The sequence below is a fragment of the Heptranchias perlo genome, chromosome 11, assembly GCF_035084215.1.
Source record: "Heptranchias perlo isolate sHepPer1 chromosome 11, sHepPer1.hap1, whole genome shotgun sequence".
NCBI lineage: Eukaryota > Metazoa > Chordata > Chondrichthyes > Hexanchiformes > Hexanchidae > Heptranchias > Heptranchias perlo.
In genome coordinates, this window is record NC_090335.1 from 61,203,515 (window position 1) to 61,227,754 (window position 24,240).

The window sequence follows — 24,240 nt, forward strand, 5'->3', positions numbered from 1 at the left end:
TATATGGAGCTAGATCACATATCAGCCATGATCTTATCACATGTCAGAGCAGGCACGAGGGGCTGAATGGCCTACTCCTGTTCCTATGTTCCTAGAGGGAGTCTTGCAATTAGTACCCCCTCTAAAATCAACCAGTTAAAATTAGGATCAACTTTTATATTCCTTTGCTTACTCCCCCTGTCATTTCTTGATTTTTTTAAAAAAAGGTTACATCCCTGCCACCCAAAATAGTTTGCATTTCCTGGACTCAGCCTAAAAATCAGAAATTTGACCTGCTGCTCTGCTAATACAATATGAAATCTCAATAACATTCTCTGACTGTTTGAAAATTTAGGACCCAAGAGCAGTTTTCAACAAATTAGAAAATTGATTTTACGTGGCCCTATTTTAAATAGAAACTTTACCAGCACAGGCAAAGAGAACATAATAAGAACAAAGAAATAGCAGGAGTAGGCCATATGGCCCCTCGGGCCTGCTTTGCCATTCAATAAGATCATGGCTGATCTTCGACCTCACCGCCACTTTTCTGCGCGATCCCCATATCCCTTGATTCCCTTAGTGTCCAAAAATCTATCGATCTCAGCCTTGAATATACTCAATAACTGAGCATCCACAGCTCTCTGGGGTAGAGAATTCCAAAGATTCACAAACCTCCGGGTTAAGAAATTTCTCATTTCAGTCCTAAATGGCTGACCCCTTATCCTGAGACTATGCCCCCAGTTCTAGACTCTCCAACCAGGAGAAACATCCTCTCAGCATTTACCCAGTCAAGCCCTCTAAGAATCTTATGTTTCAATGAGATCACCTCTCATTCTAAACTCCAGACAGTATAGGCCCATTCTACTCAATCTCTCCTCGTAGGACAACCCTCTCATCCCAGGAATCAATCTAGTAAACCTTTGTTGCACGGCCTCCAGGGCAAGCATATCCTTCCTTAGATAAGGAGGCCAAAACTACACAGTACTCCAGGTGTGGTCTCACCAAAGCATTGTACAATTGTAGCAAGATTTCCTTACTCTTGTACACCAACCTCACATTACTCTTGTATGCCAACCCCCTTCCAATAAAGGCCAATGTACCATTTGCCTGCCTAATTGCTTGCATGTTAACTTTGTGCTTTGTGCAAAAGGACACCCAAAACCCTCTGAACACCAACATTTAATAATCTCACCATTTAAAAAAGTTTCTGTTTTTCTATTCTTCTTACCAAATTGAATAACCTCACATTTCCCCACATTATACTCCATCTGCCACCTTCTTGCTCACTCACTTAACCTGTCCATATTCCTTTGCAGACTCTTTGTGTCCTCCTCACTGTTTACTTTCCCACCTAGCTTTGTATCGTCAACAAACTTGGATGCATTACACTCCCTTCATCTAAGTCATTAATATAGATTGTAAATAGCTAAAGCCCAAGCACTGATTCTTGTGGCATCCCAGTAGTTACTGCCTGCCAATCTGAAAATGACCCATTTATTCCTACACTCTGTTTTCTGTTGGTTAACCAATCCTCTACCCATGCTAATATATTATCCCCAACCCCATGAACCCTTGTCTTATGTAACAAGCTTTTGTGGGGCACCTTATCGAATGCCTTTCGAAAATCCAAACATACTATATCCACTGGTTCCCCTTTATCTACCCTGCTAGTTATATCCTCAAAAAACTCCTGTAGATTGTCAAACACGATTTCCCTTTCATAAAACCATGTTGTCTCTGTCCAATCATACTATGATTTTTAAGTGCCCCATTACCACGTCCTTAATAATGGATTCCAGCATTTTCCCAACTACTGATGTCAGGCTAACTGGCCTGTAGTTCCCTGTTTTCTCTCTCCTTCCTTTCTTGAATAGCGGTATTACATTTGCTACCTTCCAATCCACTGGAACTGTTCTAAAATCTAGGGAATTTTGAAAGATCATAACCAGATCACTATCTCTGCAGCCACCTCTTTTAGAACCCTAGGATGTAGGCCATCAGGTCCAGGGGATTTGACAGCTTTTAGTCCCATTAAGTTTGACTAACACAAAATAGCGCTCTCAATGGTTCAGAAAGCAAATGCACCACATGAGCCTTATGATCTAGGAAGGCTCCCGATTCAATGCTGAATTGGTTGATTTCAGCTTGGGTGGTGGTAGGAGGTGCAATAAATTGGCTTCAATGTTCGCAGGCTAAGGAGGCAGTGGGGAAATTAACCAGCAGTACTGCTCCTGGAGGGGGGTGGGGGGGGCTCTCCACTGGCCAGAAATTCAACTGGACCAGCCACATAAATGCTATGACTACTAGAGCAAGTCAGAGGCTGGGTATTCTGTGGCAAGTGACTCACCTCCTATCCCCCCCCAAAGCCACTCCACCACCGACAAGGCTCAAGTCAGGAGTGTGACAGAATACTTTCCACTTGCCTGGGCGGGTGCAGCTGCAACACTAAGATGATCAACATTATCCAGGACAAAGCAGTCCGTTTGATCGGTACACCATCCACCAGCTGATACATCCATGCTTAGAGCGTGCTGTAAATCCATGGCAGTATCTATTTATTATCCTATTTACACTATTGTAAATAGCTAAGGCCCAAGCACTGATTCTTGTGGCATCCCAGTAGTTACTGCCTGCCAATCTGAAAATGACCCATTTATTCCTATACTGTTTTCTGTTGGTTAACCAACCTAAAGATGCTCTGGAATAAACAGCTTTTAATTGCACACTACCAGACCTGTTTATATACTATAAGAATTTCAGGAAAGCCCAGAATGAAAGTAGTTCATGATTGAATATATCAATGTAAAATCATGACAACACTGCGATTTAGGTTACACTGAAGGCAAACTAACTTGATGCTTTGAACTTTGCCTTATAGAAGTGTTACATTTTTAAGCTACTTTGGATATTGCTCTAGACGTTGATGCTCATATTAAGGAGCACAGCATTATGAAACAGTATGTGTTCATGCTGATATAGCACAAATATAAATTGGTAACAAGTAAACAAGCAACATCTAGATGACAAAGAATTATGCTTCTGCATTTCCCTCCCAACTTTTATTAGTCAAAATTCCAATATAGATACTTAAAGCTCAAATCCCAGTTAAGGTGAATTTTCCAAAATAGCTTGCTAGCCTTGTAAATATTTATCCTGGTTTACTGGAGTGAGGCAGGCAAGATATATTCTACTTATCTAATACAAAATACATTCGCTGTGTTTGTTTAAATGGTACTCTGTAAATGGATTTACACCCATAAAATCAAAAATGATCAGAGAAATTACATTTAAAATATGCATTTTCTAAGGTACATGAAAGCATTCTGCTGAAATAGTTTAAATTGACTAATCCAGATATAGTGAATTATAATAAAATGGTATAATTTCTACACTTGTACACAGCAACATTTTGGTGCAGCCATTCCAAAATACAAATGCATTTCAGTATATTTGTTATTGTATAACACATGTTGTCTATACAAATTCCATTTCATTGTTTTTTTTGTAATTTGACCATAGCAGCTACTTCAGTAACTAATTGGATTTTTATATTACACACACACACACACAGCACTGAACTGAGGAATGTTGGGCTTAAGTGTTAATTGGATGTATTCTGACACAGGTCTGAGGTATTAAACATTAATTACCCGTCAATTTTGGTAAAACCACTTTTTCTACAATTGCAGGTAACAGGTAAGTGTCAACATCATCCATCTGTGGATCTTGCCCCTCTTCACATCCGTAAAACAGCAGAGACTCGAACCAGAGCATACTTTCAAAGTCACGACAATTTGGCTGTTATAAAGACACACAAAATGATTTCTGCAATGTGTATTTTGCTACTACAGTTAATACACAAACTAACAATTTGTAAAATATTGCATTAATGATCTTTTCCCTGTCCAAGAACATTAATGTTGAAATTTGCACCTTAGAGTAAACAAATTTTACCCAGGCCCTGCCTGAAGTAAATATTTTCTATTTTTCACTTTATACCAGAAAACATTACATGAATTTTCAGGATTGCTATAAGATTTGATGGTTAAATGGACTAAAGTTGGTTTTACAAATACAGTGATGCACAAACTTTGCTCCCAAAGTGCATAGTTTAAAAAAAGTTCAGAGGCCAATCAAACTGGATTGAAATGTCACGAGTTATGTCATTGAAAGGACACATTCAGATTCATGTACAGATAGCTAACACAACTACGATAACTTAAAACAACATTACCCAATAATTAGTCATAAAAGAGAGAGAAAAGGTGGGGGAAGCATGTTCTGCTGGTACTCTACCTTTGCTCAAGGCAGGGGGAGGGGTTGAAATCACTCTTGTATCATCTCTTAGCTTTTAGGAAATATTGAAGTCGATTTCTGACCTCATGGGGACCTTTCATTTTGGATTTTCACTCCCTTGTGTAGACAAGACAATCAGCATGTCTTTCAGAACAGCTTTACTGAGTTTAATGGCAATCACTGTTTCAGACTAGTTTTGGAGTAGGGGACATGATCTGAAGCTACCCAAGCCAAAAAGACATTAAGCTTGGTGCTGCTGCAGATTCAATCCCCATAACTTACATCATTAGAAGTACTCACCCCTCATCTTTCCTTCTCCTTTAATGAACAGTACATTTATTTACAAAATATAGAATATTTTTCCAAATTAATAAAATTATCTGTAGCATTTATATTCATTTCCACTCCATTCCCTCCCAGCCACACACTATTTCCTATGTGCAGGCCAACTGTTCTCTGCTAGTGCTACGCTCTAACCATCCACTAGAGGATGCTGAAGAACAGCCCTGGTGACTCACCAAGCAACTTTTTATCCCTCTGGCAGGAAAGTCAAGATTGTGGGGTTGTCATTTGGGGAATTGCATTTACAAAACCTAGACTTACTGCTCCACTGCACAATTTTTTGATAAACCCTGAACACTTTATAGCCACAAGCATATTTTTTTCAAGCAACCTCCAGTTCTCACCTCAAAAGGATTCCATTTGATGAGTTGTAATCGAATAAGTGGATTAAGCAGTTTTGGGAGGCATAGACCAATATATGCATCTTTATAATGAGTGTAATACATTTGTCGCCAAACTTCAAATCGGGTCTTGATGCAATCAAGTGTACAGAAATCATCTAAGACATCTTCAAACACTTTCCTGGATTCATTAACAATTCGATCTACAAAAGATTTTAGCATTTTATGTATTCATACAAAAATTGTTTTTGCATTATTCTCTCACACACAGTCTGCACCGTTTATAGTGGGCGCATGGGTGGTAACGCGATTAGCCCACAAAGTGTTGGACGGTGTGTAGTGTTTTAGAGACACCGAGAAAGAACGGGAACAGAGAAAGAAACAAATGGCTGACTGGATTCTAATTCCATTCCCTGCGGTTATTGTTCACAAAATAAACATGTAAAGGGATCAATAAATGCTTTGTCTGGGATTTAAAACAAGGGTTTTCCAGTGTTCAAAATGGACAGAATGATCCATGGAGGTATTTAAATACAAATATGATAACGAGGTGCAAATAACTTAAAATGAGCTGCCCAAAATAGCCGGCGCACTTAACATGTTATAAATATGCCTTTATAATTGGCTCCTATAGTACTGGCAAATGGTTAGTGCTATTTGCAGCTGCACGTGGTAACGTGGATGGTATATGTGGTGGGCACTGTTTACACGTACATAAACAGCTTGAGTTATCAGTGTCACCATTTTTAGAACAATTTAAGTAACTAATACAAGATAATTACCTTTAATTAGCTGCAAATATTTTGGAGGATGCGTCACATACAAAAGTAGGCTTTCTACATGAATTTATTTAAGATCTACAATCCACACGTCTCTTTCAAGGGTAAATTTCCCCACAATAAAGCTGAATGATGCCAACAGGACTGGATACATTTTGTCAGCATTGTACTAAAGTTTACAGGTTTCAAAGTATCTCCTTCCTTGATTTTGCAACTGAAATAGTCATTTTAGTATATTTTGCAATAGGCATACCGTTTTCTATATTAAAGCTAGTGATGTCTGTGGAAGTTTCTTCGTCATCACTTGAGAGTCCTTCATGGTGTTCAGCCATCTTTCCAGCTTGTTCTCTGGCCAGTCTTCGACGTGCTCTAAATAATAAGAATCCAGAGTTAATGCCTGGCATTTTCATCAGGACTGTTTTTTTCATCAATATCCATTTTTCTTGTCAAACTGTAGAACTGCAGCAAATCTCAATTATATATCCTTCACTTTTATGTTTATTAATTTCCTAAATATTCCCTATTTCTTTGATATGCTCTCAATTACAATAGATTGGACGCAGAATCTTACTGTCATTTTGTAGGTACTTGAAAAATGCCCATGTATTTTCTGCAATATATTATAGCCTTCTGGGAATCTCATTCCATTACTTTCAGCGATCAGTTTAGCTCACAAACACCAAGTATGATTATTAATGGTCTCATTATTCTAAACAGCTGATTCCAGACAGAAAAGCACATCGACATCTGGTAAATAACTTCTAACTCAGTGCAACTCTACTAAAAAAAAATCCAAGGAAAAATAATTCCCCACTTATATTGTTTTTAATACTAACTATACAAGACAATGGATTAGAGGTAACAGCACATCAGTAGATGCAATTAGTTACCTAAATTTATTTTTTTGGCCAATAAGTTTTATAAGTGTATGACAGATGTGTCAAAATATGTTATATGCTTAACAGAAATGCAGTATTTGGACTAAAAAAATTGCTGAAGTAAAGATTTGTACAAGAGTTGGCTGCCTAAATCAAACACCATTATGTATGAGCATTTTTAGATGGGAAAGGCTTAGATAAAGTAAGTATTACAGGGAAAAAAGCAACTCATAAGTTTGTAGATATTTTGGTGCCGGAGAGCATAAAGCTAAAGTACTCCATTACTGAAAAGTACAACTAAAGTCCTCCGTCTTTTAAAAACTGGTGTTCCAAAACTTGCTTCCAAAAAAAAAAGCTGAAATTGCAATTGAGATTGGAACAGCATGATACACGGCACAAAATGATTGGCAGGATCTAGGGATGAATAATGCAGCTGCCTCCATTTAAAGGTCACTTTTAAAATGTAAAAGGGTTGATTTTAAACGTGCAATCATACCTACGAGCCTCTCTCTCTGCAATCCTTCGCTGTTTGGCATTTTCTTGATACAAAGCACGGTCACGACCAAATGAATCCAGACTTGGTGCCATAACTGTTTTGCCTGCAAATATAAAGTTGACAAAATTACCAAAAGCTTTCTTAAAAAAGTATAAATTAACACTAATTAAGTTTAAGTTCAATTTTCATTGACCACAAAATTTAAGCCTATTGGGACCCACACCATTAGGAGTTTGTAAATTGAGTCAGGTTGAGTAAGAAACTAATGCTACTAGCATTGAAGGTAAACTGGTTAAAGGTCAGTGAGGACAAAGAAAGAGTAAAACTATTTTTAAAAAATGCATTGGCTGTTAAATTAAAACAAGAGTTTATTTCCTAGTAGCACACGATTTCACAGGCAATGATGCAATACTTTACCAATTAATGTATACATCGCTTGAGTATTCAAAATTATAAAATGCTATGAAATAAGCATGTAGCTCTTACAAAAGATTTTGTTGAAAGATCAGCTTTGAGACACATGGAAAACTTGAAATATAGAAGAATTTTTTTCCCCAGCTGAACCGCCAACTGGTAGATTTTAATATTTCACACTGAAGTGTGACACAGTACACAAAAAGCTGTATTAAAATCAACACAGGGAAGGATTCTTTGTATCGCAGTGCTTCTGTGCTGAAGGAGAACAGCTGGTAAAAGCAGCTGTTCATGCAAGCCCTAGAAAGCCGTTACGCTCCTCTATGAGTTTCTTTTTGTTCAAATCATAACCTGATAAAACAGGGAATAATTGAAGGGTGAAATGAACCCTCATGGTGCAAAAAATATCAAGCAATACAAATCTTACTCAAAACTATTCTTCTCCAGCTGAATGATTTTTTTAAAGTATACTTAAGAGTTTCTGTTATAAGTACTAGTTATATCTAATCCAAAACTGGAACAAAAGTTATCTATCTTTACGTAATAGATAGAATAGTAACACAAGTATCCAATCAACATTTCCCCATATAATGTGAACACTTTACATCCTCTGAATAAGCTATTTTGCTGCACTTACCCTATCTGTACTAAATAATTTTTAAAAAAACATATCAAACTATCCCCTTGGTAACCTCAAACCAGACTTGTCTGCTGGATTAATATGCATTTTTATTCATCTAATGTATTACAATGAACAAGGCTGTTCAATGAAAAATAAAAACCTTCAAGATGGACTGACTTGAATGGCTTGAATATTCCGATGATTCATCTTTAATATCATCTTGCCGTCTCTGGACAAACCGGGTAGCCCGCTGTTTCAGCAGCTGGTGCATGGCAGATTCAAGGTCATTAACCAGGGGTACCTGAAAAATATAACACACTACGTAATACCTAGGCCCTTCATATTAGGCCCTGGTCTGTGCTTGTTATACCATGGGTACAGTTTTAAATTCCAACTAGTCCCTGCAAATCTTCAACTAAAAGTAGCCAAAGTGATGAAAATCAGCTGCTTTTAATGAAAAAAAATGAAACAAGGTTAAAAAGGATAGTTTCATGTATTTTCTTACTGCATTAATTTCCTCTCTTTCATTCAGTCTGCTACACAATATTTAGTCAAATGTATCTGGAAAGTTAATGGCACAGTGATATATTTTTATGGTACAAACTGGAAACCACACTTTTACAGTAAGTGGGCAAAAATGGTATTTAATGCATTCATTTTTGTCACCAAGATACTTTTCACAAATAACAGCCAGTGTGTATATATATGTATAAAAAAAGTGCAAGTTAAAACAAAAAAAATGTACAAAATAAAGCAAACCTTCCCATCTTGAATTTCTGGCCGCCACGTAATACTCCAGAAGGACCTGTACACAACTCCAGCAGTCATGTACATAATGTAATAGTTAAAACCAACAATGTATTTTCTGTATCATTGTAAAGTATAGCGTTACTAAACAAAAATCATTTAAGCAGTGTTAGCGCTGGTCTGCAATGTACAGGCTGACAACTGAGTGCCATAATGGAAATTTCTTTTTAAAGGTAGAAAGCACTTTAAGAAAAGTGTCTTCCATGTTTGGTCATTAAATGAAATTTTAATATTTTGTTACAAATGATAATTTGGAAAATTAAATAGTTCAGGAGTCAATGTATCCTTCAGAAAATACAAAATGGAACATTAGTCCAAGTGGGTTACGAAAGCCTTTTACATGGAGAAAACATTTTTTTCCTGATTATTTGAAAGTAGACCTCCAAACTTCACTGCAACAATGAAAAGTGATACGCAAGAAACAAGCTTATAAGCTTTTAGTTTCCCTATTTTATAGATTTAAATTGCACAGGGAAGCAATTGTTGCAGTGTAGATTATTCTCCCCATTCAAGGCAACAAGTGCCTCCCATGCATATCCTCTGCAGAGAAAATGCCATGGTTTTCCTTTAATACAAGCATAATCTATTGATAATTTGGTCTTCTCTTCAGAAGGTTTGTTGCCTCTGCTTTTTTTCCATTTTCAATCACTAGTCTTATCCTTATGAATGTTACCAATATAGGTGAAATTTACACAAAACTTAAACCACAGTCTGCCCTAACTTGGGTCAAATGGTTAGTGCGGGGCTAGGTTTATGCTCACAACTGTTCTGACCTAATAAAGCTCTTACCCAAAATGTTAACCCATTTTTTTCTCCTTTCAAATGCTGACAGACCTTCTGTGTATTTCTAGCATTTTCTCTTTATTTCAGATTTCTGCCATTTCCAGTTTTTAAAAAATCTACAAGCTCAAAACTGTTGTCTTCTGCATTCTCAAAGCTGACAGCACAATCTCACAACGCATAAAGATGAACAATTGAAAAATGTTAAAACTGTCATGAATTTTCATCACCCTTTCCATTCCAACACAATATGTAAACGTACTACACCTGTTAAGAGTTCCTGATAACTCTGACCCTTATTTACCTTGTCAATTAGAAAGCGTATTTCCCTTGCAAACTGATTTCCAATTGACAATGAATGCACTACCCAGCTGTTTTAGAGCAAATAGAGCAGATTGTTACAGACCACTGTCAGTAGGTAGTCTACTGGCAGAATGTGGAACAATTGATTGCAGTGAACCTTTTCCTCCACACTGTTCGCCTCATGGTATGATGTCCCATGCTGGATTTTGAGACGCTGCTTTCTCAGTGACAAAAGGAATTATTCCACTCAACTAAGAATCTTTTGATAATCCAACGTTACAATCCTTATTTGATATTACACACCCAAAAGGAAAGTGCAGTATTTCCAAATATATCAATTAGAAGCGAATTTCAAATGTATCGGTATGAACATTTCATATTTTCGAATACTGAGTACACAAAAGACAGTCACGCATTTGAAACGAAGATATCACTGTGTGGCTTCACTACAACATTAAGAATCATGCCATTGCTGACTGCTGCAAAACCACTCCAAATTCATGGCCAGTTATACAACGTGATTTGAGATATGCAGGACACAAGCAATTCATCCTGTATCATATGATCTTAAAGATAATATAAACAGGACATGACAACACACTGATCTGATTGTTACAATTGAAAAAAAACATGTTCCCCAAGGTTCCTTGCTAATATCATATAACAAAATATGTTGTCAGCACTATGAAGCATGGCTCCCTGCCCCTCAGTTGAAGCATGGGCTAATAATAAATAAATCCCATGATTACAGAAAAGTAGTACTGCATTGCTTGTGAACCTCTAGAAAAAATGTAGTATTTTCATCTTTCCAAATAAGACAGCTTTTAAAGCTGACATCGCTACAATATTGCATGTTTGCTAGTTCATAATTTATTTTAGTTTACACAGCAAAAGGACTATATAAACAAAGAAAAATATGGAAAACTAAGTGCACTATTTAGCAGCAAGATGGAGGACTGCAGCATTGTGACGTACACTGCCAGTGAAGGCCTCCAAGAGGAAAAAATGTTACATCTTAGTAATTTTAAAATTTGTTTTACAAAAAAAACAATTGGGGGGGGGGGGGGGGGGATTTTAAAATTTTAAAAACACAGTAACTTTCCTGGAGTCAAGAAAGCAGATAAATTAAGGCCATGTGTAGTTTTGGGGTTGATGAGATATTGGAAATGAAGGCCCTGAGAGCCCCCCAAAATTAATTTTACAAGGATTCATTTTTCTGCCCCCCCCAACCCCAAAGGGGAAATAATTTTGTTGAGGAAGGCAAAAGGTGGCAAGTGAGATGTATTTTATTATCTCATAAAATACAATGAGAATGTAAGCGCACATGCAAAGGTTATCTCACTACATTCAGGATATATTCTTTCTAGTCTCTCAGCAGTCAATGGGTGCACACTACAAATATCCTTCAATCTCTCCAACATGGATGATGGGAAATAACTGAAGTTTTGTCTCACCCATGGAAGATACAGAGTGATTTGTGCAGCGACAAAATGGTGTTGATGACCAAATGATAAACTTTACTGAACTTGAGCAAAAGTGAACTTTTAAAAAAAAAATCACAAAACCTTTAATTTCTTTTCTCTCACCCTCCCTCCCAACCCCTTGATGGGATGATAGCAAATTCCATTTGAACATGCTGTTGAATGAATAAGAATGTTTTGTCAAATTCTATTTTGCAATACTTTTTCAATTTACTGGGTATTCTAACAGGAGTAATTATCTTTGATTTTTGTTATTCCCATAACTTATAACCTGAACATGCCCTGGAAACAACAAACTTGCATTTATTTAGCACGTTCCACAGATGTCCCAAAGCATTTCTCAGCCAATTAATTGCTTTTAAAGTCTAGGCACTTATGTCAGTTGTGAACTGTGAAAATGTGATCAATTACTTTAAACCTGCAGCTATAGTTTATTATACAAACATGAGTACAGTTATAAGTCTTATCTTAAGTAAATGCCTCTTAACTTGTCAGCTAATGCTATAACTATTTTTTCATATAATCTTGTAAGATTGCCTTTTTAGTCTAGCAATGCAGAGCTGCACAGCAGTAGTCAGTGGCCATTATGGAAACAGAAGTCCAAACTTACACACCAAAAACCTGAGCCAACAGGAAATCTCAATTTTTTTACTTTAAATAAATGAGAACACCTCTGAAACCCTGAATTATTTTCCAACCTTGCAACAAATTGCCATTTACGTCACTAGCCCATATTAATGGTTTAACAAGTTTGCTTCCTCCTCCCATAATGAAGAATGGGGTAAACCATGAGCAGTAATTGTTCTATCTTCTAAAACACTTCACATGGATTCAATTTAGTTATTGCACTTCGGTCATAAGTGTCCACTCTTTAGAGTAAACATTAAAGTTAATTGTTGGTTATTTCTTCCAATAGTGCGTCATTTATTTTGACTCGTCACTCAGCATTTATGGCGTAAGTCTTGTCCAGTGGTAAAATAAATCACATCACAGAATGTTTATGCGCAGTAAGCTGAATGTTTCATTTTGTTAATATTCTGGGTTCTCAGAATGGGCACCTGCATTTCTTAGGTTTCAGGGAAAAATTAAGAAAAGGTGGCTAGACTATTATGTGCATTCTCAAAACGTCATCTCAAGGAGATGTGATTTAAAAACACGGGCACCATTTTGAGAACATGAGGAATGTAATAAAATGTGATAAGTATTAGGGACAAACTGGGCAGTGGCTGGTGGGGGGGGGGGTGGAGGGAGGGAGAATAATGGCTGTAATAAGTAGGCATGCTCCAAAGGATCCCCTTCAGCAAATTCACCTCAACGCATCCATTTCAGAATAGCAACTAAAATGAGAAAGCTTAATGGGATTTTAAACAGTTAACTGCACTCCATTAAAGAAAGAACTTATATATATAGCAACTTTCACGTCCTCAGGACCGCCCGGAAGTGCTTCACAGCAAATTAAATATTTTTGAGGTGTAGTAGAATGCTGCAGTCAATTTCTGCACAGCAAGGTCCCACAAACAGCAATGACATAAATGACCAGATAATGTTTTAATGGTGCTGGCTGAGGTTTAAATATTAGCCAATACACTGGAAGAACTCCCTTGCTCTTCTTCAAACAGTGCCATGGCAACTTTTGCATTTACCTGAGGGAGCAGATGGGGCTTTGATTTAACATCGCTGAAAGAAGGTACTTCTGATTAGTGCAATACTGAGGGAGTGCTGCACTAAGGGTCAGCCTAGATTATGAGCTCAAATCTCTGGATTGAAAAAAGATGTGAATTCATCCAGTGAGGTACTTACCCCTACACTAAAGCTTCCATTTAAAATGTACTTTGGGCACAATTCTTAACGTTTTGGATAGACAAATATGAATACAGATTTGAACAATGGCATGCTCTTTCTAATGACATGAAAAGAGCACTGAAAGTGAAATAGAACACCGAGTAACCAGCAAAGAGAGATGCAGGAGGAAATTCTCCAATTGCTGGCTTCTACCAAAACACTAAATTTTCAAACTGTTTTTCTGCATTAGGCAGTTTTGCTTCATGGCATTTTCAGAGAAATTCAAAGGTAAACACACTGTATTCATTTTATTAGTCAATTATTTAAGGTATTTGAAAAGGTTAAGAAAATTGGGCTTGTCCTCTTTCAAAGGGAGACTCCAAGACGACCTAAGTGAGATTCAAGATTGTAAAGAGGATTGACAATGTACATTAGGACAAATGGTACACTCATTTGAACAGGTTACAAAACTTGGGAAATAAAGAGGGAGGAAGGGTGGAACATTACGCAAGGGTGAAAGACTCATAGAATAATTAACCTCTGAACACTACTGAAGGTGGAGTGAATAAGTAGAGATATATGCCTGGGACAGATGGGATTAAGGGATTAAGGGGTACAATGAGAAACTAGTGGGGAGGGATTGACATCAAACACTGATAGGTTTGTTGGCCTAAATGGTCATTTCCTGTTCCTAAACATTGTATTTTATGCACATCTCTAAACATAATGATGGATAATTAGCTGCTTCCAGTTTAAATTTAAGAATTTAGTGGATAGTTTTTAAAGTTACCAGACTTCAGGTTTGAAAACTGACATACAATCTAAAATTGATAAAAGGCCATTTATTTCAAGGAACACCTTCAACAGAAATGCTTGACTAGCGATCTAGAAAGTTCCAGACAAAACTCAAACCATGGAAGTTACAAACAGGATATGCTTTGAGTCTGAAGTTAAAACAAAGCTTAACCTGTCACCCTGACCTCAGTTTTTACCTCATAGTGTGCATATAGCTTAACAGTGCCAGGTACGATAGAAACTTTTTAGAGTGGGTAAGAAGGAGAGGTGATAATTAAACTCTGGTTGTTTTATTGCTAATCCATTTGCATGACACCATCACAGTTCTTTTCCTCCAACAAATGTATTGAGAGTTCTCACCACACTACTGACAATAAAGATTTTATATTAGCTTATCTAACAAGTGGCAAATTTTCCACCTCAGAAGGTATTTTTGCCATCTCATGATCTGGAACTCTAACTGGCTAAGAATTCAAAGATAAGTAATGACTTGATTTAATACAAAAAAAGTCCCACTCATGCAAAGTTCATGAAGGTTTCTGTTTTCAAGCAAATTGACAATAAATTCATTGCATTAACAGAATCCTGTACATTAGACAAGCCACTTTATAGAAGGTGACCTATAACCCAAGACATCCAACAAACTAATTTAGTAAAACTGACAGCTTGCAAGTAAGAGTTAAGTTTCAGTTTAATTCATCTAAATTCCTTTCAAGGTTTGATGTGGAAGATTCTCAACTTACCCTGAAAGCACAGGAACTCTAGAATGCCAAACAACATTGTGACTAGCACTGAGTGCTAGATAAAGGTTATTAAAAAAGTAAAATATGAGATGGCCTACAGCTCTACAAAATGTGTTGAAGCAGAAGAGTTAAGAATGGCTAGAGACAAAAGGTGACTGTAATGATAAGTATGCCATAAAGGAGGTGACAGACGTATTAAACAGGAACCTCTTTGATGGCATCATTGGTCTAAGCCATTTCACTTCACCAATTATGTGGAATATGAAGTCTACAGAGGAACCCTTCAACCACTATTTTCTCAGGAAGTAGAAAATAATTTTTAAAAAAACAAATAAAAGGATAAGTACTTACATTCTAAGTAATCACCTGGATGTTACATTAGGCTTTAACAAATGCAAAATTTTGTCTGCTTTTCCAGAATTAGGTATACATCTATGGTGGTTGCCCACTTCCACAAAACACAGGATAACTAGTTAAATGGGGATTTCAACAGTTTTTTCTCATGTAGGGAATTACTCTTGCTTTAAAATATTCAACTACAGAAAACAGCTTCCTAGCCATTTTTCTATGACACGTTTATATTGAATGGTACAGTAGTCATAATATTTGAAAGGAATTTGGTGGACGGTGGCTGGAACGTCAATTACCCAAAGCAAGAGGTTGCCGATCACTTTACTACATCACTAGAGTGGCATCTGTGGTGAGGACCCTCAATACATAGCACGTAAATGTTTCTTTTTTTGTTTACTTACAAGCAGGAAGTCCATAAACAATTACTTCAACTTACCTTTTCGTTGAAACACTCAAGCAAGTCTCGGACATACCCTCGCATTTCTTGAAAGAATCTATACCGTCCACTATCATCTGTGATGCCTTCGAGTCTTTCTATTGTTTTAGAGGAGTTTTCCAGATCTTGGTGAAGTTTATCAAGCCGTTGCTGATTTGTTTTGTGCACTTCTTTCATTGAATCCAACCTAACAACAACAGCAATCCATGAAAGTTATTTTGAACATTGACTTTAAAGACTAAATAGGAATATTGCAATTACCAGTCAAAATTAAAATATCAAATCTACTATCTACCCAAATTTTATTACATATCTTCTGTGATATAGCATTATTGTGAATTATCTAATGTCTAGATTTAGAAAGAAACAATCCCAAACATCTGTATATTGTTGAACTTTGACTCAGTAGTGTCAAAGTACAAATATACTCCACCTTCAAAACACTCCTCAGGGGCCAAGTGCTTTGCGCATTATACCAAGGTGCTACACAATAAGCAAAATCTAAGGCTGCAGTATAACTGTGCTACTAATTTGAGACTTCTAGCTGCAAAATCCAATTTGTAGCCAGCAAAACCAGAGCTATAATGCAGACTGCCTCCTGTTGTGAACTGTACTCGGAGCATCAGGACAGAACTCTGCGCATGTATGCTTACATACGTGGAGAGCTCCAACCTCAGTTGGTAAATTTTGAATGTTTGAGAGTGAAGGCGAGTATATCAGCACTCTTAACATAAAAAGAAACCTCTAGTTTAGTTTATAAAGAGCACAGGAGGTCCAATGGATCACCTAAGCACTTTTAAAATCTGGCTCAATACCATACTCTATGTGGTGCCAAGCCCAAGGAGAGCTAGAGACAGCTTCCATGAAGAAATCACATTGTAGCAATGCAGAAGTCACTTTGCAGTGATGCAAAAGTAGCAGTATAACTCACCCTAAGATGACAATCATACTTTTCCGTTGATTTTTAAATGAAAACTAATCATAGATCTAAACACATTTTAGGCATGATCTATCTCCCCCTTGCTTTCTATACCATTCTATTCTTTTTGATTCAGTAGCAGAAACCAACCCAAAACAAGTTCAGGATCAACCTGATAGCAAAGAAATAAAACAAAGCCAAGAGTAGTAGTCTTAAGCAAGTGGAAGAGAATTATCAAACTACAGCAAAGACTGAAATGATTGCAGAGTGGAACAAAGTCTGCTGTTAGGCTGGACAGGCGAGCAACCACCCTAGTATTAATTTGTTTTACTGATGTCAATCATGAAAACAGTTACATGGCAATAGATCAGATTGGTCCTTTCGAAAACTCTCAGAAACTAGATGACCCTATAGTGTTTTTCAAGAATACACATTTCATTGCTCATTTAACACAAAATTTAGAGAGTTTTTGAAACAAAATTAAGCCGGACAACCCGCTGGGTCAATATGGCCATCTAAAACAAAGCTACATCTATTTTTAATGGTTCTAAGTTGCTCAGACAAGTAGTTTCTATTTTTAGATTGCATCCACCTCTTTCTGTGTACCCCTCCCCCAATGCTGATCCCACCTTCCTCGAACATTTCAGATTAGAGTCTGATCTTAAGAGTTCCATTATACTTGTACTGTCTCTTTTACAGATTTCAGCCTCGTGACATTCTGCACTAGTACCTATACACAAATCCTCTATCCTCATACCCAGCAACATTGATTGTAAGATGTGCAGCTGCATTGAGTTAAGATGTTTACATACAAGTTACCTCTTTATTTTAGAAAGCTTAAGATATCCCCTTTCTTGGAACTTATGGATAGATGTGAATAGACTTTTTGATTCAAGTCAACGGAATAAAATAGCAGCTGCAGTCTTTGAAATGAACTTAAACTCACTGTACTAAAAGTTTCAATTGATTCAACACAATTAGTCAGGTAAACTTTCAATTCACAATAGAAACGTATAAAATATTTTCAGTCAATTAAATCTTGCCTTATGTCACACTTGCACAAGACTCTCTAAGATCCAACTCTTTAAAAGTTATTGGGAACAGTTTCAGAAGTGCAAATATGATATTGCATTCTTAAAACACAAAGACTGTAGTCATACAGTCATAACCGATGTCGTGTTCCAAGACGACATCGAGTACTGGCTGATGTCTTCTTATGTAGAATGTGTGCTGCTTAGTGAATGTCCCACGACACAATTCTGTCACTTCTTCAGCAGGCTGCTTTGTGCCTGAAGGATAGAAAGCTACAGCACAGGTCTCAGAAGCCTGTTTGAGAGAGCTGGTCTGCCCTACCTGTCTTTAAGGCGTTTCTTTACCAAATCAATAGTAACAGGAGGCATCTCATTAATGGAAGGTTTGAAAGCAATAGCATTATCTGTCTTGATAGGTTTGGACTCTGTTGCTCCATAGGCGCTATATGTATAAGGAAGGCTGTAGGAAGAACCATATGGTATAGCCTGGTAGCTGTTCTGGTAGTAAATGCTAGCTGGGTCTGTAAGATGGCTGCTTTGCACCTATATATAAAAAAAGATACAGGTATGAGCACATTTTCTGAATTCTAAAATGTTTTTTCTTAGCTTACAGTAAGTGGCTAATCTCCTGAAGAGACAAGACAAATAATTAGAACCTTGCTCTAAATGCATACACACAAATTAAAAACACACAGTTGAGCAAATACCCAAATTAGAATCGAACGTCACAATACTTTTAACCCAAGCTCTTTATAGTAGTAACAAAAGGATATTAATTGTTGCAACTTCTACCTCTTCAACATACTTCATATACATATAATTTAAAACAAATCTATATATAGAGCACATCCCCTTTACCAAGAGCTTTGTAATTTTTTTGCACATAAAACCTATATGTCTGAATTTGCATTGATAACATAACTTGTGCAAAAAAATCTATAGTATGTCTTTGGGAACTACGAAAGTTTCAGGATTTAAAAAAATATTTTGCACTAAGTGCATCTCCCACAGCATTTACAGCTCCCCTTGACCCATCTTTTGTTTCTTTACTTAACCCATTCCTTGCCTAGTACCATCATTCCTTTTGTTATTTAATCACTCCTGCCCTCTATCCTATCAGAGACCTTCCCTTTTGTTCTTTCCTTTCCCCCATCTCCTTTCCCTAGCTCTGTACTTGCTTAAAAACGGCTTAATCTTCAACTTCTTTCATTTCTGACGAAAGGTCATTGACCTGAAACGTTAACTCTGTTTCTTTCTCCACAGATGCTGCCTGACTTGTTGAGTATTTCCAGCATTTTCTGTTTTTATTTCAGATTTCCAGCATCTGCAGTATTATGATTTAAAGATTATTGTAGGATGCAGGGCTATCAGATTGTCAACACTGTTGCAATATTTTGGTGGTGACTGGAGCAATGACAAAAATGTCATTAATGTTCATACAGTTCTATAAAGATTTTCACAAAACTATTTAAAAAACAAAAAGTGAACTTAAATCAAAATTTCACATTTGAATTATTAATAGCATACTTGTCAGCATAAATAAACAATGGACTAAATATATCAAAGACTTACCTGAGGGACACTAATTCCTTTTCTGATCTGCTCCTGTTCCCACATCTTTAACTCTTCATCCTGATCTGTTGTGTCCAGTGCATCGTCATCACTTCCTTCAATCCCTGTTCACGTACAGAAACAAGAGTAAAATATTACAAGTTGGAAAAACTCTCTCTGAATTCCTACCGTTTGAGTTGATAACTCTACCCATATTAAAAGTTTAGTGTTTGTACTACTGTAATATATGCAATACTGTAGTGAGCCTGCAGTATTGCTAATTGGTAAATGTTAATAATGACATCACAAACCAATTAGATCTGCTCAAAAAACACAAAGTAGCCATATTGGATACCTTGTGTTATTTGCTGAAGTAAAGTAAATTTGGAAGTTCACTTAAAAAAAGAATTAAAGTATGGAAGCACATTGTGGCTCCTGTTGAATTCCTGACACTTTTTAAAAACCCATGGTGAGGAAAGTAAAACAGGATATGAAACAGATGAAAAGAATTCTTTTAATTCCAAAAAAAGTGTTTTTTATATTAATAATCAAAATATAATGGTCCTTTAGCGTACTATAGTTACCCAGAGCAAGTACTGACCTATTTCTTCTGCAATCTTTTGTCTTTGCGTTTTTTCCTTTACCGAGAAAACAATCCTTCGTTTCTCATCGTCATCATCACTAGCGTCATTCTCATCCTCACGTACAAGTCGGTTTGTACATGTCTCAATTTCTACAGCTGGACAATCCCCAAGCTCACGAGCCATCTGCCTCCTCTTGCGAGCAGCATGGATAAAAGCAGCATCTGGAATTTCTCCTATAAAATCACATCAGTCAGCTGCATTAATGCAAGTTTAAAATTGCATATTTCCTCCAAATTAACACATCTGGCTTCTAGTTGCATCCCTGAAAAGAAATACACTGCACATATTCAGACAAAAACAGACTGACTTAAATTCAGTACCATAAATGTCTTCATAACAAGCTTCTCTGAAAACTTTTTAACATTCTTTAATAAGAATACAATTTCAGCTACAATAAATGTATGAAGCTTTTGATTTTACTCAGAAAATACTGTTAATATAGAAATGGTATCTGGTTTCCAATATCCTTTTAATCTTAACTTATAATATTCTATATATGGTAGAAAGTTACAAAAGTAATTTAAAGGACTAATTATAGAACAATAAAAGACTGTTTCAATTTTAATTCTGATAAAGGCTAGCAATCACAGGTTTCGTGGTGCAATATAGTAAGGACTGGAATGAAGTGATTTTTTTATTGCTTAGTTGCTTTCGGAAACTGACTTTTTACTGTCGCCAGGACATTTTATTGTAAATTTCAGTACAATGGCAACAAAACGCATTACATGCGGTGTGTAGAAACTTGTGAAATTTGTCATTGGATGTCAAAGTGAAACTCTTCCACAGAAATTTTACATGCTTTGTATGTATTTCACACCTGGTCGAAGTGTATTCAATGTAGATAGTGTGTTAGCAAAGGCTCCCACAGCTTTTGCTTTGCCTTCTTCATCATGCTCCTCATCACTGTCTACCTCCATCTCCTCCTCTCCTTTCTCACTTTGGCCATCATCTTGGACAGGTTCTTTCACCAAAGTAGGTTTCTCTGCTGTGACATCTGCCAAAAAAGATAATACAGCTGCAGCAAGCCACATAATTGAAAAAGCATTTAAAGAAAACGTGTCAATTTAAAGAGAAACTTATATTTCCAGAAATAGGAAATTAACCAAAGTCAAACAGTAACATTTAGCATATTTTGACATGGCTAACAGGATTTCTACTGCTCATAATATAACTTAAAACAAGATGATGCTATCAAGTTGCTAGGATGTTGCAAGTCACAAGGATCAACTTTATATTTGTTTTAACGAGCTGAATGGTTGTTTTTACTGCAGCTCCTGGTTGAGACTAATGAGTTCAGCTGGGGGTTGCCTCCTAGTTTCAGTAGTCAGAGCAAAACCAAACTTTAAAAGCTTTCAAGTACAATTAGGAAATAATATTGCCTCGTCCTATATTAAGAAAAACTTAGCTGCATCAGTGGCCACAATCTACAAACAGCGTACAGATGAAGAGGTTAATCCAGGTTTGTTTTGTTATTACAACACATATTCAAATTTATTTTATGTATTGTGAAGATAAAATTATATACATTCAATCTTCACTGCAAATATATGCAAAAACTATATTAGAAGCTGAATTATTCTTCACACCAACATTTCTAAGAGATGGAATGTAGCAATTGCTTGTTAAATGATCTTATCTCTGAAGCAATAACTCCTTTAACATTCAATTTTGTGTTATATTATGTATTATTTGAGCTCAGCATCAATGACCAATCCCGTAAATGGCCCCTGCGTCCCCTATAAGGTAAATGTAGTGATTGAACAGAACTTTTGCCACTATATTCAGGTTTACTAGAATATATCATATTCTGTCACATGATTTCCACATCTTTGGTAGATGATAAATATACACTTTTCAGGCTACAAACCAACAAATTTATTTAACATTAAACGGGTAAACGAACAATACTCAGTACAAACAGCATAATTACAGTAATTTACAAACTACACTATCCTCCTCGAAATGCCAAAACAACAAAGGTGCTTCCCCTGTACTCTCTCAACTTAAAATCAATCCTCAAAACACGGCCACTCCCTTCTTATATAGCGATACGTCATCAAGGATCACTGATCTAGCTCTGCCTTGCTTCAGATTGACTGCTGACTAACAAAGTCAGACATTTACAGTACATAGCACATTGAAAATAGGAGCAGGAGTAGGCCATTCGGCCCTTCAATCCTGCTCCGCCATTCAATATGATCCTCTATCTCAATACCATATTCCCACTCTCTCCTCTTACCCCTTGATGCCTTTTGTGTCTAGAAATCTACCTAGCTCCTTCTTAAATATATTCAGTGACTTGGCATCCACAGCCTTCTGTGGTGGAGAATTCCACAGGTTCAGCACCCTCTGAGTAAAGAAATTTCTCATCTAAGTCCTAAATGTCCTACCCCATATCCTGAGACCGTGACCCCTCGTTCTGGATCCCCCAGCCAGGGGAAACATCCTCCCTGCATCCAGTCTGTCTAGCCCTGTCAGAATTTTATATGTTTAAATGAGATCCCCTCTCATTCTTCTAAACTCGAATGAATACAGGCCGAGTCGACCCAATCTCTCCTCATAAGACAGTCCTGCCATCCCAGGAATCAGTCTGGTGAACCTTTGCTGCACTCCCTCTATGGCAAGTAGGTAAGGAGACCAAAACTGCACACAATACTCTAGGTGTGGTCTCACCAAAGCCCTGTATAACTGCAGTAAGACATCCTTGCAAAGATTCAACCATCTTTGAAGACATACTGAAACAAAAAACATTGACAACTGTATCTCTCATAATTACATCAGGTAAACTACCTGTTAACAGTTGTCAATTAACTACGGTGCTTGTCCAGACAAGTACATCTGCCACATACAGTAAAGTTTAAAGACATTCTCTCAGTGTCTCGGTCTGTATCTGATCAAAAATGTCAAAACTGACTAAACTGAATGGCTTGATTCATTGATCCATTTCAAATACTTTGAATGATTTTCTTAGGATGCCATCAAAGTATAACGGCAACAATGAAACTATACAAACCAAGGTTATCTGAACTATATAGATCTCTGCCTTGTGCTGATGTGTGAAAATTACCCAGAATGTAATGTGTATTGCATTCAACTTTCAGGAACAGCAAGCAGTGAATGGATCTCAACCGTACATGTGCAATGTTCAGGCTAGAAAGAATCTGAAAATCTAATAGACTTCATTTTTGTCATACACTTATCTAGTTCTCACTCAAACTGGGATCTGAAACTACTGCGATATACTAACTCTTTAAAATATTACAGTGCTGCTCCTATTCTCAACCCCATTCCATAGTTCCCAGCTAAGGAATCAATAACAGAAAAGTAGATGCATTTCTTTTTGGCAGATTGGACCCATTTCTTTTTGGAGAGAATCTTTTTGTTCACCAAGGTGAAGGATGCCACCCATGCAACAAAATATCCTTTTTCTTTTGCACTTACCTTGAGCATCAAGCACTCCTTGATCAAGTATAGGGTAAAGCTCCCTCCACAATGTCCGAAGTATATGCATACTTCTGAGTCTGAGCGAGACTAACAATTTTGTGCAAAATTATGGGAAGTTTTGTAATGCGGATTCATACAACAACAACAACTTGCATTTACATAGCACCTTTAACGTAGTAAAATGGCCCAAGGCGCTTCATAAAAGCGTTATCAGACAGAGTTTGACACCGAGACACATATGGAGATATTAGAACAGGTGACCAAAAGCTTGGTCAAAGAGGTAGGTTTTAAGGAGTATCTTAAAAGGAGGGGAGAGTGTTAGATATGTGGAGAGGTTTAGGGAGGAACTTCCAGAGCTTAGGGCTTAGACAACTGAAGGCACAGCTGCTAGTGGGCAAAGGAAATCAGGAATACACAACAGGCCAGAATTGGAGGAACGCAGATTTCTCGGAGGGTCGTAGGGCTGGAGCAGGTTAGAGATAGGGAGGGGCGAGGCCTTGCAGGGATTTGAACACAAGGATGAGAATTCTAAATTCAAGGCATTGCTGGACCAGGAACTAATTAGGGGTTATGGGGAGCAGGCAGGAAATTGGACATGAAGCTGAGTTCGGATCGGTCAATGCCCTGTGGGTGGCGGAGAGGGCCCAGGGGCTATGTGGCCGGGTCCTGCTCCGACTTCTTGTGTTCTTTAGATTTGTGGTTGGGATCAGATCAGCCATGATCTTATTGAATGGCGGAGCAGGCTCGAGGGGCCGATTGGCCTACTCCTGCTCCAATTTCTTATGTTCTTATGTTCTAATGTAGGTCAGCGAGCACAGCAGTGAAGGTTGAACGAAACTTGGTGCGAGTTAGGATACAGGCAGCATTGTTTTGGATGAACTGAAGTTTACGGAGGGTGGACGATGGGAGGCTGGCCACAAGAGCATTGGAATAGTCATTAGAAACTATGGGCTGAAAGTGCACAAACTTATTCCACTCAGAACTCTTTTTTTTCCAACTGGCAGACACTGGATTTAATCTCAGATC

At 37.2% G+C, this 24,240-nt stretch overlaps 1 protein-coding gene across 2 annotated transcripts in view; it reads right to left on the reverse strand.

Moving 5' to 3' along the window:
* paxbp1 (PAX3 and PAX7 binding protein 1) overlaps positions 1 to 24,240 on the reverse strand; it is a 49,871-nt gene that overhangs the window by 16,302 nt on the left and 9,329 nt on the right. For both annotated transcript variants that reach the window (XM_067993190.1, XM_067993189.1), the window contains exons 3-12: positions 20,588 to 20,764; positions 19,728 to 19,943; positions 19,148 to 19,251; positions 17,898 to 18,118; positions 15,626 to 15,812; positions 8,325 to 8,448; positions 7,112 to 7,214; positions 5,991 to 6,106; positions 4,962 to 5,161; positions 3,630 to 3,777 (exon numbers count right to left, since the gene is read on the reverse strand). In XM_067993190.1, coding sequence (XP_067849291.1) covers positions 3,630 to 3,777; positions 4,962 to 5,161; positions 5,991 to 6,106; positions 7,112 to 7,214; positions 8,325 to 8,448; positions 15,626 to 15,812; positions 17,898 to 18,118; positions 19,148 to 19,251; positions 19,728 to 19,943; positions 20,588 to 20,764 — 1,596 coding nt within the window. The remainder of the gene's footprint in view (positions 1 to 3,629; positions 3,778 to 4,961; positions 5,162 to 5,990; positions 6,107 to 7,111; positions 7,215 to 8,324; positions 8,449 to 15,625; positions 15,813 to 17,897; positions 18,119 to 19,147; positions 19,252 to 19,727; positions 19,944 to 20,587; positions 20,765 to 24,240) is intronic.